This window comes from Pleurodeles waltl, chromosome 5, assembly GCF_031143425.1.
Source record: "Pleurodeles waltl isolate 20211129_DDA chromosome 5, aPleWal1.hap1.20221129, whole genome shotgun sequence".
Classification (NCBI taxonomy): domain Eukaryota; kingdom Metazoa; phylum Chordata; class Amphibia; order Caudata; family Salamandridae; genus Pleurodeles; species Pleurodeles waltl.
In genome coordinates, this window is record NC_090444.1 from 268,881,376 (window position 1) to 268,897,043 (window position 15,668).

A 15,668-nucleotide genomic window follows, 5' to 3' on the forward strand; every position below is an offset into this window, starting at 1 on the left:
GTACACCCTCAGTCATCACTTCACTCTCAGGCCGCAATCACTCAATCAATCAATCGTCAATCAAAGTTTATAAAGCGAAGCTACTCACCCGTTAGGGTCTCAAGGTGGGGAGGGTGTAGCGTGTACAGGAGGTGGGTTAAAAAAGCCATGTCTTCAGTTCCTTCGTGAAACTGGGGAGGGAGGTGGTTTGTCTGATGTGGATGGGTTCCAGGTGGTGGCGGCGAGGTAGAAGGAGCGTACTCCTATTCTGGTTTTCCTGATGTGTGGTACTTCTGTGAGAGAGAGCCGGGCTGAGCGTAGGGTCCTGTGGGGTACGTGGAAGTTGAGTCGCTGGTTAAGGTAGGCAGGTCTGGTGTTGAGGGCTTTGTGTGCATCGGTGAGGATTTTGAAAGTGATTCTTTTCTCATTGGGGAGCCAGTGCAGTGTGCGTAGGTGTTGTGAGATGTGGCAGTGTCGGGGCAGGTCAAGGATCAATCTGGCAACGGCGACCTGGATGTTTTGCAATTTGTGCGTGTGTTGTTTGTTGATTCCGACGTAGAGTGCATTGCCATAGTCCAGTCTGCTGGTGATAAGGGCGTGTGAGACAGTCTTTCTATGCTTGAGGGGGATCCATTTGAAGGTCTTGCATAGGACGCGGAGGGTGTGGAAGCAGGTGGCAGTGACTGAGTTGATCTGATGGTTCATGCTGAGGTCGGGGTCCAAGATGATTCCGATGTTGCGGGCTTGGCTGGCGGGGGTAGCTGGATTTCCGAGGGCAGGTGGCCAACAGAAGTCGCTCCATGCATTGGGTTGAGGGCCCAGGGTGAGTACCTCGGTCTTGTTTGTGTTGAGTTGAAGGAAGCTATCTCTCATCCAGTAGGCGACTGCTTCCATGCCCTTGTGGAAGTTGTGTCTAGCCTTGTCTGGTTCGTTGGAGAGGGAGAGCATGAGTTGGGTGTCGTTGGCGTAGGAGATGATGTTTATTCCTTAGCTTCTGTTGGTGGTGGCTAGCGGGGCCATGTAGACGTTGAACAGCGTGGGGCTGAGGGAGGATCCTTGGGGCACTCCGCAGGTGGTGGGTGTGGGTTCTGCGAGGAAGGGGGCGAGTCTCACTCTTCGCATTCTGCCAGAGAGGAAGATTGGATGCACTTGAGGGCCTTGTCTCTAATGCCGGCTTCATGGAGTCTTCTTATCAGGGTGTGATGGGAGACTGTGTTGAACACTGCCGAAAGGTCAAGTAGGATGAGTGCCGCCGTCTCTCCCTTGTCCAGTAGGGAGCGGATGTCGTATGTTGGGGACAGGAGGGCCGTTTCGGTGCTATGGTTTGACCTGAATCCGGATTGGGAGATGTTGAGGATGTTGTGGCTTTCTAAAAACGTGGTGAGTTGGCTGTTGGCTGCTTTTTCTATGACTTTCGCAGGAAATGGAAGTAGGGAGATGGGCCTGAAGTTTTTGAGGTCAGTGGGGTCAGCTGAGGGTTTCTTGAGGAGGGGGTTAATCTCGGTATGTTTCCGGTCATCGGGGAAGTTGGCAGCAGCTAGTGAGCAGTTGATGGTGATGCGGAGCTTGGGGTCGATGGTGTTTGCAGCTCTGTTGAAGACGTGGTGGGGGCATGGGTCAGAGGGGCCCCTGAGTGTATGGACTTCATGGCTTTCTATGTATCTTCAATGGAGAGGCGTGTCCAGGTGGAGATTATGGGTTTGTTGGTGTCGGTAGTTGGACGGGGCGATTCTGTGCGTGGGTTGTCTTTGTTGAAACTGTCGTAGATGGCCTTGATTTTGTGGTGGAAGTAGGTGTTTAGTCTGTTGCATAGGTCATGTGAGGGTGGGATGTCCGTTGTCTCGCTGTTCACACTAAACCTAAACCTAAACTTAAACTAAACTTCGAGCTGCCTTTGTCTGATGATCAGCCAGTAAGCACAGCTCTAACTTTGGCTAAACCTTTACAAGTTCTGTGCTCTGTACACTTTGCTTGTCCCGAGAGCCAGAGGGGGCTCTGGTTAAAGCAGGGATGTCTTCCAGTTAGCCCTGTGCGGCTGTTGCTCCTTGCTCTGGTCGCCTCCCTGTCCCACACATCCACAACGCTTATGCCCCACCACTTTCAAATGTCGGCAGCCACCACTGAAACATATACAGAGTAGATACATAGGTGAGGACATTCGAATCACTTGTGCTCTTCTTGGGTGTAAGTGAGATTCTAGGTTGATGAGGCAGGACTTATGGGCGGTCTTGAACGCTGATAATGATGGACTATCCGGGTTACCTACTGGGACTGCTTTCAAGTGCAGTGCTCCTAGTAGGGTGCATGGTGGTGATGAAAAAAATGGGAGAGAGAGCAGTCTGAATTGAGTGAAGGGCACAAAACCTGCAGCAAATATGGCAAGCTAAGTTATGAAAATAAGGGTACTGAGTAATCTAGTTGAAGTTTATCCTTTCAAGAGTTTTGTAGTAAAATAGAAGTTGAGAGACTGAGTTAAAGCTGGATGAAGAGGCGGGATCAGCATTAATTTTTTATAATGATAGAGCACCAGAAGGCTTTAAATAGTGTAAGTAGATCTCAGTGGAGAGGCAAAGATTAAATAGTTTGGAAAGATAAGTTTGGACGTTACCAGCAAAAGGAAACCATTTTTAATGATTTAGGGATCCAAATGGCAACAGGACGACAGGCCAGAGTTAATAGTTTTCTGAATTAGAAGGATTATGTTTGGAGACTTGGTAGAGAATGAGGTAAAGTGGGGGGGCAGGGTAGGTTGTTAGAGAAGTCAGTGAAATGTAGGCGGGACAAGAAGCATTCGGGAGGCTGATGATGGTTGTAATACTAATGATCTTAGTGTGGAAAATGTAGGTTTTCCTACTAAGTTTATGAAGGAAAGTCTCGATTTTATTAAAGACACGGAGGCGAGTATTATGCTTATCTTTTCTTGTTTAATTAAATAGCAGCTGCAGTCAAGAACTACAATTCCCATGAGGCTAGAGAAAAGTGGCAAATGGGAACAAACAAGTAGTCACAATAAAACACCAATCAGTAACAGGCTGACCCTATAATACTTATCTTGACTGAGAACATCCCTCTTTTCTTATGTGAGCCTAAAAGGTAATACACAAAGGAATAATGGAACAACATATGCATAATGTCATGAACACCGACAAAAGTTCTTGAATAACGTTCAATAGTCCAGAAATAAAACGTGGAAGAGTGTGAACGTTGGGGTCCCGATGGTTGACTTGAAACGCTGCAGGTGTGGCGGTGAACGCAGAAGCCCTTAAGAGGAAGTCTGTGGAGTCATTGAAGATGTTGCTGGGAGGAAACAAAGGCAGAATTAGAATTTTAGAGATGGGATAATACTTGCTTCCGTGTCTTTAATAAAATTAAGACTTTCCTTCATAAACTTAATAGGAAAATCTACATTTTATGACAAAACTGGAGGCTCCTATTATGCTATTTTAAAGCGAATCAATAACATTTAGAGAAGCATATTGAACAGATTTATAATAAAACACTTTGAAAACATTATCATTAGACCAGTCAGACGATCTGAGAATGTCCTCCAGACGGGAGCCAGCACAAAAGGCTTTGGAAGCCATAGCTCCCCTAGCGGAATTGGCTCCAAAAGCGGAAGTATCAATACCTGCCAAATTCATGATCCATCTGACCAAACAATTCAGAGTAGGAGAGGACGCAGGTTTGTAAGGTTTTCTGAAGGAAATAAGGAGCTGAGACGCAGAGGAAGTTCTCAAATCTGCAGTCTGTTGTTCATAAACTTTTAAACATTGGCCCACACATAACTTGGGGTGGTCGGCAAAATAAGGATAAAAGACTGAGGAAAGATTTTTTTTTGTACGTCTGTGAACATTGAAAAGAACACCTGTTGGGGTAAAATTGCGGGCTGTAACAACTAACGCTCTAACATCAGAAAGACGTTTAAAAGAAACAAGGCATAACAACATGGTAAGCTTGGCCGATAATTTTTTGAGAGGAAGCAAAGCATTGTCCGCCCAAGAAACAAACAAATTAAATACTTCATTTACATCCCATAAGGAACTATATTTAGGTTTAGGAGGATTGGAAAATATTACTCCCTTTAAGAGACGACACACTAAAGGGTGTTCTCCGACTGGTTTACAGTTGATGTATGTGTGTGAAGGAGAAATAGCGGATCTATATGAATTAATAGTACAGTAAGTCTTACCCTTGCTAGCTTCTGCTGCAAGAAAATTAACTATAAAAGTTTTATCTGCTGTAAAGGGATCAACGTGTTTTCCCAAGCACCAGCTATGCCAGAGGGACCAGGCTGATTTGTATACCTTCTTTGCTCCTGGAGCCCAGGAACGTTCGATGAGGTTTGAAGCCTGTGTCGAAATAGGAGGGAAAGAGGGGTATTCCCTGATATTTTCCAGGTTGAAAGGGTTAGGAGATTGTCTAGGATGAGGTTGTGGGGAAGGCCGAGGGGGTTGGAGAGTAGATCCGGAAAGGAGGGAATAAGAAAGGGGGATTCTTTTGACAGTTCCAGAAGAGTGGGAAACCAGACTTGGGACTGCCAAAAAGGAGCAATGAGGACCAACGTAGCATGTTGATGACAAACCTGAGCTAACAGTTGGGCTATCATGATGAAAGGAGGGAAGGCATAATCGAGGGAGGTTGACCAATCTTGAGAAAAAGCATCAAAGGCTAACGCTGAGGGATCTGGATGCCAACAGAAAAACTGCAGAAGTTGCGAGTTGAGACGAGAAGCGAAGAGATCTATGCGGAAAGGTCCCCATTTGAGAAAGATGGATTGGAAGACTTCGGGGTGAAGTTTCCAGTCGCTTGAGTCTCGAAAATGGCAAGATTGACAGTCTGCCACTGATTTGAGATTGCCTGGTAAGTACACTGCTTGGACTGAAATTTTGTTTTGAAGACAAAAATCCCAAAACCCTTTTGCTAATTCCGCTGAAGGTTTGGATTTTGTTCCTCCTAAGTGGTTTATGTAATGAACCGCTGAAATATTGTCCATCCTGAGAAGAACTGAACAACAAACCCTGTCTCTTGCTAGGCTTTTGATCGCAAAGGACCCGGCAAGCATCTCTAAACAATTTATGTGCAACTTTGACTCCTCTAGAGACCATGTGCCTCCAGTCGAGACTGGCCCACACCATGCTCCCCAACCCAGCAGGCTTGCATCTGACTCTAATACAAGATTGAGGCTGATGCGAAGATAGTCCTGCCGTTCCAAGCATCTAAATGGTGTATCCTCCATTGCTGTTCTGTACGAGAATCTTGATCTAGGATGACCGAATCCGAATAGGCCAACCCTTTTTGAAGATGACAAATCTTTAATCTTTGTAGAGCTCGATAATGTAACGGGCCCGGAAAAATGGCCTGGATTGAAGAGAATAGAAGGCCTACTATTCTTGCTAGTGATCTGATGGAAAGGCGAGAACTGCGCAAAGTCTGAAGTATTTCTGACTTGATAGACTTTATCTTTGCTGATGGCAGAAGAAGAGTGGCCGAAACGGAATCCACTAGGAAACCTAAGAACTCGATTCTTTGAACTGGAACCAGAGAAGACTTCTCGTAGTTGATAATGAAACCTAGATCTGAGAGAAGTGAACAAGTTAGTTGAGCATGAACAAGAAGGGTCGAATGACTTAGGTTCATAAGGAGGATGTCGTCTAAGTAGATTATTAGTCTGACTCCCCGAGCTCTGAGAAAGGCTACCGCTGGTTTCATACGTTTTGTGAAACACCAAGGGGCGGAAGACAGACCGAAAGGGAGAGATGAAAAATGATACGTTTGACCGAGCCATTGGAATTGCAAAAACGTTCTTGAAGTTGGGTGCATGGGAACTGTGAGATAAGCATCCTGAAGGTCCAAACGAACCATCCAGTCACCTTGTAAAAGACAGTCTCTGAGATGTAAGATGGTTTCCATCTTGAAATGACAATAAACTACAAATTGGTTGAAAAGTTTGAGATTGATAATGGGACGCATCTTCTTGTTTTTCTTCTGGACCAGAAAGACTGAACTGACAAAGCCCAAAGGGTCGCGGGGGCAAGGGACAATAGCCTGTGTTTGGAGAAGCAATTGAATTTCCATAGAAATCAGATTTTTCATTTCCAACGAGAACTGGGGAGGATGAGGGAAGTTTGACTGAAAAGGCTCTGAGTAAAGCTCTATAGTGTATCCCTGGACAGTGTTTAAAACTCAAGGATCTGCTGTGTGAAACCGCCACTTTGGAAAGAACAATGCTAGACGACCTCCCTCCGGAAGGAGAAGAGTATGACTTACTGGGTTGGGAAGAGAATCTGGAGCCTCTGCTGCCCTTGTTTCTGAAACCTCGATTCCTTTGGGGATAAAATTGGGGTCTGTACTCTTGGTAGGAGTTGGAGTAAGCACCACGGGAACCTTGATTATTGTACGATCGGCTGGCAAAGAGGTTCCTGCCTCTGCCGGCCCTGGCGAAAACCCGAGTGGAAAACATATTTTTTAAAGATTGTTGAGCTTTGTCTAAAGATGCGAACGTGGCCACATATTTGCTTAGCTCTTTGATAAATGAATCTCCAAAGAGGAAACCTTCCGCTTTGACCCCAGGATCTGAGGTTGCTAAACTGACGAGCTTAGAGTCCAGCTTGAGCAAAAGTCTTTTCCTGCGTTCGTGGGTTATAGCACAATTAGAATTTCCCAATAAACAAACGGCCCGTTGCATCCACAACGATAGTTCTGCAGGGTCCAAATTAGCATTATTTAGATGGGCTGCTTCTGCCATATCAAAAATGCGGGACAAGGGGCCCACAACATCCAATAGCTTGTCCTGACAGGTGGACCAGGAATCGTTGACTCCTTTTCGTGGGTCCTTGCCGAATTTAGAGAAAAAGGTAATGAGGGAAGTGTCAATAATAGGAGTCACAGAACTCTTTGAAGGAAGGGAGGGACGGCGACATTCTGTGTCACAGAACTCTTTGAAGGAAGGGAGGGACGGCGACATTCTGATTTGAGCTTTGCTCTGACCTGTTTGTGTAGGGGGGCACGTAATCTGGAGGTTAAAAAGTCTGCCACATGTTCTGCGGGTAGCCACTCGGTAGAGTGCGGATGTTGAATGTCATTGGGATCAAACATGGGCTCTCCATCTGTGTCTGTATCTTTGCATGATTTGGAGGGCGCAAGGGCGTCAATTTTTTATTTTTTAGGATGAGGAGAAGAGACGGAGTCTCTATTATCCTTGTCGGAAACATCCGAATCCGGATCATTGCCATGCAATTCACCGTCATCAGTGTCCAAAATTTTTGAAATTACTATGGAAGCAATATGCTTGACTTTGGATACGCATTTTTTTGACATTTAGAAGAAAGTAACCCCTCCCTTAAGGGAGGCCTTTGAGGAACTGAGTCCTCCGCCTTGTGTGAGGAACCCTCACCACTCAATAGCGTTGTTATATTATTTTTTGAAGCACCAGGACGCTTTCTGCTATCCCCCGCAGATTGGGCCAAAATCGTCTTGGACACTAATTTTACAACACAAATTTCCAAAGTTTTTTATAATTTGTCCAAAGGAGCAGAAACAGCTTGTTCAACCAAGGACTGAATAAAATCATTAAGATTTTCTTTTATAATCTTCTCCTCCTCAATGGCAGCAATAGAAATAGGAGAGCTGTCCATTGTTCTGAAATGTACTAGCTGAATAAAACTGCAGGAGTCACAAAACGGTGAGGAAAGGGTTAAACTTCCTCTACCGAAGCCAGAGAGGCACCAGGCTCCGCCTATGGGCGGGGAAAAACTCAAGGAAACGGAGGCTGGGGAGTGGCAGACACGGAGAAACCTGTTGGAAGGTCCGACAGGATAGAACAAGCATTTGCAATGCACTAGGGTCTCGCATTTGTCGGAGTTACAACTGTTCACAGTTGTAAACTCCCAACCGGATTTTCCCTGCATTAAAAGAAAAAAACAGCATGATCGCGCTGTACAGTTCACACAAAGTGCAATTATGATCGTAACCGGCAAAAGTGCAATTAACAAAGCGCTAGACTTCTGCCCAGCGAGATCGCGCTCCGAAAACAGAGAAAAAGTAGTCCCAACCCCAGCGAGCCTCGCATGTTTTCCGTACTTGGTCGCTGCGCTCGAGGAAGGCTAACCACGGAGAAGGCATGACGGATGCGTGCCTTCCACTAATCAAAAGAAGCGGATTCTAATAGGCAAGCCAACTTGCCAATGAAAGACACTGATGGGACGTTGACGGGGCTCCCAGCCCTTTTCTAATACCAAAAGCGTCTCGCTAGCGATACGCATGCGTGAGCGCATGTGACGCAGGCTCGACCCTAAAAAGGAGCGGAAGGCAAAATAACTAGGCAAGACGCTTATCTGCGACAATAGAGGTGAGCAGGATGTGAGAAAACGCTGTCTCTTCACTGCGACCGTTGATAAAAGATGGTGGTCGCACTGAGGCGAAAAACTGAAAAAACAAATGTTCAGGATGCGTGCGCCATGGGGAAGACGTGCAGCTACAAGCCGACTTGAAAACGAAGCACGATGCAATTACCGGCGAGGCAACCACATAAACAAATATGTTTAAACTAACGAAATGCCACAATACATAATGAATGAAAAATACTTATCTTGACTGCGAGCAGCAAGAAAAGAGGGCTGTTCTCAGTCAAGATAAGTATTATAGGGTCAGCCTGTTATTGATTGGTGTATAATTGTGACTACTTGTTTGTTCCCATTGGCCACTTTTCTCTAGCCTCATGGGAATTGTAGTTCTTGACTGGCTATTTAATTAAACAAGAAAAGAATAAGCATAATGGGAGCCTCTGGTCATGCCATAAAATTGTGAATATCATCTCCATCTGCAGACAAACGTTACAGTGGAGAATTTATTGTTAACTGCGTGTTAATATCTATGTGGTGTGGAACCTGAAATTGAAAGAAAGCATTCATAGAAGGAGCCCAAACTCATAGATAATATTCTTTGGAGCCCAAACTAAACCAACTAACTAAATAAATATAATTTTCTCGAGTGTGATCTTTTTCGTGCTCAATCCCTCCATAATCAGGCAACCCTTATTCATGACTTCGTTGGAGTAACAAAGTCATTAGCTCTTGACTGCGCCTCTGCTTTTATGAGCAGCCATTTACCTGATTGTAGGTAAACAGGACTAAACCCTAGTTTCATGAACTCCAGAAATACTGCCGGACTGCCTCAGTCCTAGCACGTGCCCAGGGCACAGCTGGGCGCGGACGCAGCGCAGTCCTTGGCGTCGCCGCCATCTTGAGCAAGGAGTCTGGATGCTGTGCCCCACTCCGCAGAACATCGGCAGCCGGATTGTACCCCTAGTGCCCACTTGTCAACTGGAACCTTTTGTTGCGTTTTACATCCACGCTGATGAGCACGGCTTAGTGTTTCTGCTTGTCTGGCAAGATTGCTTTTTATTCCCGCATGTCTCTCTCCAAGCCCCATCTCCCATGCCCCTCTCCCCCCCCCCCCCCCAGTCCCCACGATTTTTCTCCCAAAAGGAAGAGAGGCCTTTTCCTTCAGGCTGCATGTTATCCGCTTATCCCTACTGTTTTGGAATAGAGCGTAACCAGCTGGAGAACTGTACCGGGGCTGATAATGCAGCTATTTTCTCCTGTCCCGTCTTAATCTTGTTACACAAATGGTTGTGAAGAGATTCATGAATTTTAATTTTGCCCGCTGCATTAGCGCCTCATGTCACTCATACACAGCTGCCTTCTGTTGGGAGTTGTCCCCCCGCCTCCTTCAATAGGAGGAAAAATGAGTTACAATCTTGGCAGTGGAGCAAGTAAAAAAAAAAAAAAAACCCGCAGATTTAGGCAACCACCCATGAAGCTGATTAGCAGGCACTGATCAGGAGGAACAGCTTTACCTCTTAAACTTTTCACCTCTCATTGGTAACTGTGAAATTTTATTTCCGTTAAAAAGCAAGCCTGTAATCAAAACTGTGCCATTCTGCGCTGTATGCCAGAGTTTTTGTTAACATGTGCCCACGCCTGCCAGCCATGTCCAAGAGCCCACCAGCTACCTATCTGTAAAATATGGTTTGTTATTTATTTTTTATTTTTTATTCTCCCGCAATTCAATTTTTTCTTTGTTATTTTTCTTTATATGGCAGCTAAGTACACACCCTGTTCAGCATACAGCCGCAATTACCACTATTGTCAAATAAAATGCTGCGTTCGGGATATGTTCTTCTAGTGGCGTAAAAAACGTTTCCTTGTTTTCTGTTACACGGAAGGAACATAAAGCGTGTTATTCTGCATCCCGCGTAAACACGTTTCTTTTTAAACGTGGCATTAAAAAAGCCCAAAGGGGTCTCCGGTAAATTGCATTCCTGCTATTGAATGGAAGTAAACTTTGAAAGGCTATGATATGAAGCGTGGACGTTTATGTCAAAAGAATGACCAGATTGCACCTCAGTTTACCCATTCAAGCCGGCGCTTTGCGAGTGCCCGATGTTTATAATCTGTGTGGTGTGCTCTTGATAATTGTGGGCACTGGAAAGGGTAAGCGGTGTGAATTCCACTCCTGCGGCTGCTATTCACCCTCTAGGCCTGAGCGTGTTACATCCAATTATGAAGGAAAGCATAATGCCACTAATAGTAGCTATATAATTTCCTTCACACCTCGTGAACTCTATTTTGCTTACAAAATTGGAAAATTGTTTTCTTTGCAACATTTGCTTTCTGCAGGTTTTCTTCTTTTTGAAGTAAAAAGAACTGGGATTCTTTATTTTTTGGTAACATGAAGAAGCACAATCATTTTTTTTAATTGTCCTGAAAAGGGGTGGAGGTTGCTAAGCAGAATTACTCTAAAACAGCATAACCTTTCCCCAACCAGCTGGTATTTTCATACTGTTTTGCAGGTGCGTGTGTCCTGCAGCCTGCCTTCCCCCTTCTCACAGAATGGCAGTCCTTTGTCGATGTCTTTTACCCCCTAACGCACAGATGATTGGGGCGGAGGTGGGTTACAATATGCTCCAGGGAGGCGCGCGTGTGTGTGTTTTTTAACATCTTTGTGCCTTTCCGACCATTTTCGGGTTGCATTGGGACACAGAACGTATAAAAGAATGTTTTCGCAGATATGCAATGCAGTTTAGCGCGTGCTGACGTAGAGGTGTGACTTTATCATCGCTCAGGACATTATACTATGTTTGTAATTTTCCTATGGGTATTTCATATCTCAATGTTTATGTTAAGGTTATTCAAATGTTGCTTTTGGTTGATTGTGTCCTGGGCAACCGGACCAGGGTTTGCCCATATAATTGTGAAATTATCCACTGTAAGTGAATAAAGTGACCTGTCTCTTTAACGGGACAGCTAACCGTAAACAGTTTGTAGTCGCTTTTTTCACTATCCAACACATACTTGTTGGTAAGGTTGATTAAACCATCCAGAAGGCACATGCGTCGGGCTCGCTGTGAGGCAGGGGAAGGGGGGGTAGGAAGTGTAGGACCTGAACCCAATTTTCTAAGGCATCACTTAACGTTTGAGGTATTTTACCGGCAGGGGGAGTCGTCTCACGTCAAAGAAGTCGAATATGCCCTCAGAATGAACCTGATGTCAAAGTTCAAAGAGCAAAGTAAATTTTGTGTGGGTAAACTCTAAATGTGCTTTTAAAACCGCGGTCCTAATCCAGGTTTTTCCACGTGATCCAAAATTCGTATGACTCTGTGGTTACTTTGGGTCTCAAATCTATCTATCTATCTATCTATCTTAGGGAGTTAAGTTTCTTTTAAGTTTGTGCAGCAAAATAATTAGGAGCATTAGGCGAGTCGTTTTCTTGTGTCAATAAATTATGCACCTACATATACATTATTGATGATGCATGCTGGGACTTGTACTTATGGTCTATGACACCTGTTGAATAAATGGGTCGGATACTGAGGGCAATTTGCTGTTACCGGTAATCTCACCCTCTGAAACCCGGAGTCCATCAAACCTCACACACCTCGAGTTTCGAATATTCCTTTTAGTAAAAAATGTTATCTTTGAATGCGCACCAGTTTCTTTGAATTTGATGTAATCTATAGAAAACACATAAAAAACAGGCACTGGGCGCTTCTGACTTGAATCGAGACCCTCTTGAGACTAAGAAGGATGTCGTAGTGTGTCATTCACCCTCCGTGGTCACTCACACCACGCACTGTGTTTAGAGTTGATTAGCCTGATTTTTCTCCAATGTGTCAATGTATTTCTGCTGGTTGCTTACCTTCGATTTTCATTTTACTTGCAGCTGAAAAATGAAGAGAGCCGTATTTACGACGAAAACCTCCACTACCCTCTTCTCCTCATCTTGGCCAAACACGGATAGAAAACAGTTACTGACGTGAAGAAATGTGTCTTCATATTACTGCCAATTTTATGATCTCCGCATTTGGAAAAATCGCGATCCAGTGCCTTTTTTCTTTCACTGTTTTTTCTTAAATTAGGTATCCCACGTTTGTCTACAATATCCAATGCACCCAAGTCACAGATGCTAGAAGACTGTCGAAGCAGCTCTAACCTTCGTCATTCTGAATCAGAGAACACAAGGCGCACTAGTCACTGTTGAATGATGGGACGCAGGAAGTACTTGTGAATATTTTAGTTTTGTTTAACGGTGTGTGGGGAAATTGTGTGCTAGACGAGTACACTGTTCCTGTTCATTTGTCCTTGCTGTGACTGTGCCAAGACCGGCATGTTGGGAGTACACTCCGGGTAGGAACCCCGATTATGCAGTTAGACATGGCCTACTGTGCCCAGTTCCTCTCCGTGTATTGGGAACCCAGGGAACGTCTATGGGGAGAATTCCAGGTGGATTGTAGAACTGGCTGTTAGCGCCAATTGGACATTTTTTCAGTTGCCATTTCTTCTCAGCAGTAGAACTTTGTTTACGCCTCCCCTGGGTTGCATGTAAAACATTTTAAAGCCCAAATTAGATTTTCACCCAAGTAATCTTTTAACGCTTACGTAAAATATATTTCTCTTATATTTCCCAATTGTTGCAGTCTTCACAAACCAGGCTGCTGTGTCTGTGTTTGGAATTTAGCATAAATCATAGTTTTGTCGCTTTAAAAATGTAACCACTGAGAACAAAACGTATTTTGTGATTAACGTGCGTGTTGCATTTATATTGAAATTGTCGCCTCACTCTTCTGCTGAGGTACCTTGTTGGAGATATTTCTTAAGAAAACAATTGTCTTATTTGCGTAGTGTATTTTTTCTGTAGTACGTTTTCTCCATCAGGAGCACAGGGAGTGTCCGCATTGTGAGCTGACCATTTGCACTTTGGGCACAATAGATGACCCCCCTCGCCCCTCCCCTCGGCCCCGCCCCTTCAATTATGGGCGATTAGTCTCAGTGTGTTGTGTCAAGAAGCGGGAGGGGGCGGGGTGCACATTATCTGTTTAGGTACAAGGCGAGCACGCTTACACCCCGCTTTGTGTTGGCAGCGTCGCAGAGCCTGTCCAGCAGTACCCGGGTGTCCAGCTGCAGCCTGCTCGCATGACGCCGGCTGCGCCCCGCCGCCCGAGCTCAGGGTTTTGTGGGCTGGGATTTCGGCGATGCATTAAATGTAGCCACTCAAGTGCACGTCCTTTATTCAATTATCTTAGTGAGGAAGGCGGGGCCCTCCTTCTAAACACTACTTGTTGTTTTGTTTGGACCAATGGCACTCATCTGTGAGAATATCATTTTGCACATCGTGTAACCCAGATGGTAGGAACTGGTTTGAAATGTTAGGCGAGGAGGTGGATACAGAAATGACAACATCTTTACATAATAGTTTATTGTTGTGCATCGTATTCCCACCAACGAGGTTCCCAAACACGTGTGGGCGCGCACACTCGTATCCACAAACATCATTTATTTTACGGTAATGAAATCAGACTTATCCGAGAAGTGCAATGTACGTCACCCCACTCCTTTACCTCTTCGTTTCTGTGTCTCTCGTTTACCCTCAGCTGTCTTTTAGAAGTAAAGCAGAATCTAGTATTGTAAACGTCACGAGACCCTACCAATCTCTTCTCTCTGTCTCCCCTGCCTGCCCCTTCTATCCGTCTTTCCCTTTGTGCCTAAACACTTTCCCTGCTCCCCCAATCTCCCCACCATTCTCCCCTCATCTTTCCCAGCACGAACACGCTTCTCGACACCAATAAACATTTATGCTGCAAGTAAATCAGGCAGCTCTTAAAAATACAATTGAAACAACTGAATACATGTGTAGATGAACATTTGTTATTTGTGCTGGTTTTTGGTAGGGTGAGTGTCACATGAAAATACCCCAGCTGCCCAGTTTTTCCACAACTTTTACCAATGTTTCCGCTTGGTTCGCCGTCTCCCTTTTTCTCAAAATATACTTCATTTGAGCCTCGGACACACCCCTGAAAGAGAAGCAGTATTAGCCCACTCACACATTTCCACAACATATCGGAAGTAAGGCCCAGCGATAGGATAACGAGCCCTTGCAATGAGGCGCTAGGATAATAAACAAACTGGTGAAAGTGGGCATAAAACACATACAGTAGTATGGAAAAAAGAACCCCACTAAACCAGGACTGGTATAGAAAGAAAGATAGATAGATCCTTTATTTGTCAGTCGTATGGGCCCGAAGAAAACATTTAGTTAATGAAGAAGGCACTGGCACGAGCGTGTTGCCAAAGAGGATGTGCGTTTTTATTACGTGTTGTAGACTCTGGGCTGGGAATTACCCCGAATGCCCCCCCTGAGCAGTGAACACGTGCTTACCTTTTCATTTGGATTCTCTGTCGCTTGTAGTGTTTACTGTACATACAATTACATCTAATGTTATCATCGTTTCAGAACCCTGTAGAAATTTAGTCTGTAAATGTGATAATAAACATCCTTCCCTAAACGTAAATCGCTACTTGTTTAATCCTAGGCTAATTCGTTTTATTTGAAATTGAACCCGTGTGTTTGAAGATGATGCCATAAAGCACCATTGTATGTGTTTTTTCTCCTAGGCGACGATGGTGAATTAGCATAACTTGTTCAAAATCACGTTTTGATATTGTATGAAAATGTGGACTGGAACTGAAAGTGAAAACTTGATGTGTGAGTTCAGTGCATTATCGGGTTCGTGTTTCGTTACAATTGGTCATTACTGTTATTTGAAGGCACATAAATGCAGCACTGGCGGGTGTTGGTGTGTGCATAGTATATATGTGTGTGCCCCAAGTGTATATGTAATGTGCTATTTATTGCCATTTTTGAGTGCGAGAGGTGACTCATGGAAGTTGAAATCTCGAGACTGTCACGAAGACGCCCCCCCCCCTCAATTTTGGTAATTCAATGGCACATCGCTTTCGGCATATTTTATTATGGTTTTTGCCTCCCTTTGTTTTTTTTATATGTAGATGTTATACATTAATTTATCCATTACCATACCATAAGTGAATGAAATTCCCAAAGAAGGAAAACCACGGCACATCCCAGGAAGTTGTAATGTTCCAGTTTATTCCTCGTAATGTCTTTAGATGAAACAATGGCATGTGGCCCAAGCAGACATCTTGGAGCCAGAATCGAGGATGACAACAGAAATCCTTATCAAATGGACAGCAGCCCAAATAAACAAAAGCCAACACGTGTTTCGTCTGGGTAGACTTTATCAAGGCTATAGTAAAGATATTGGCTTGATGTTCCAAAGTGCCAGAGACAGATTGATGTCTTATGATTTGAAAAAGCGGTCAAGAAAGGAAAAG

The 15,668-nt window shown here is 44.5% G+C and overlaps 1 protein-coding gene across 2 annotated transcripts in view; it reads left to right on the plus strand.

Annotated features, from left to right (window-relative positions):
- The window catches only part of CAMKMT (calmodulin-lysine N-methyltransferase), a 1,452,342-nt gene extending 1,437,521 nt beyond the window's left edge, over nt 1-14,821 (plus strand). The window contains exon 11 of one of the 2 annotated variants that reach the window (XM_069234007.1): nt 12,202-14,821. In XM_069234007.1, the coding sequence (XP_069090108.1) occupies nt 12,202-12,279 (78 nt within the window). In that variant the 3' untranslated portion in view covers nt 12,280-14,821. The remainder of the gene's footprint in view (nt 1-12,201) is intronic. The other variant, XM_069234006.1, reaches the window with a different exon arrangement.
- Nucleotides 14,822-15,668: the final 847 nt, after the last annotated feature.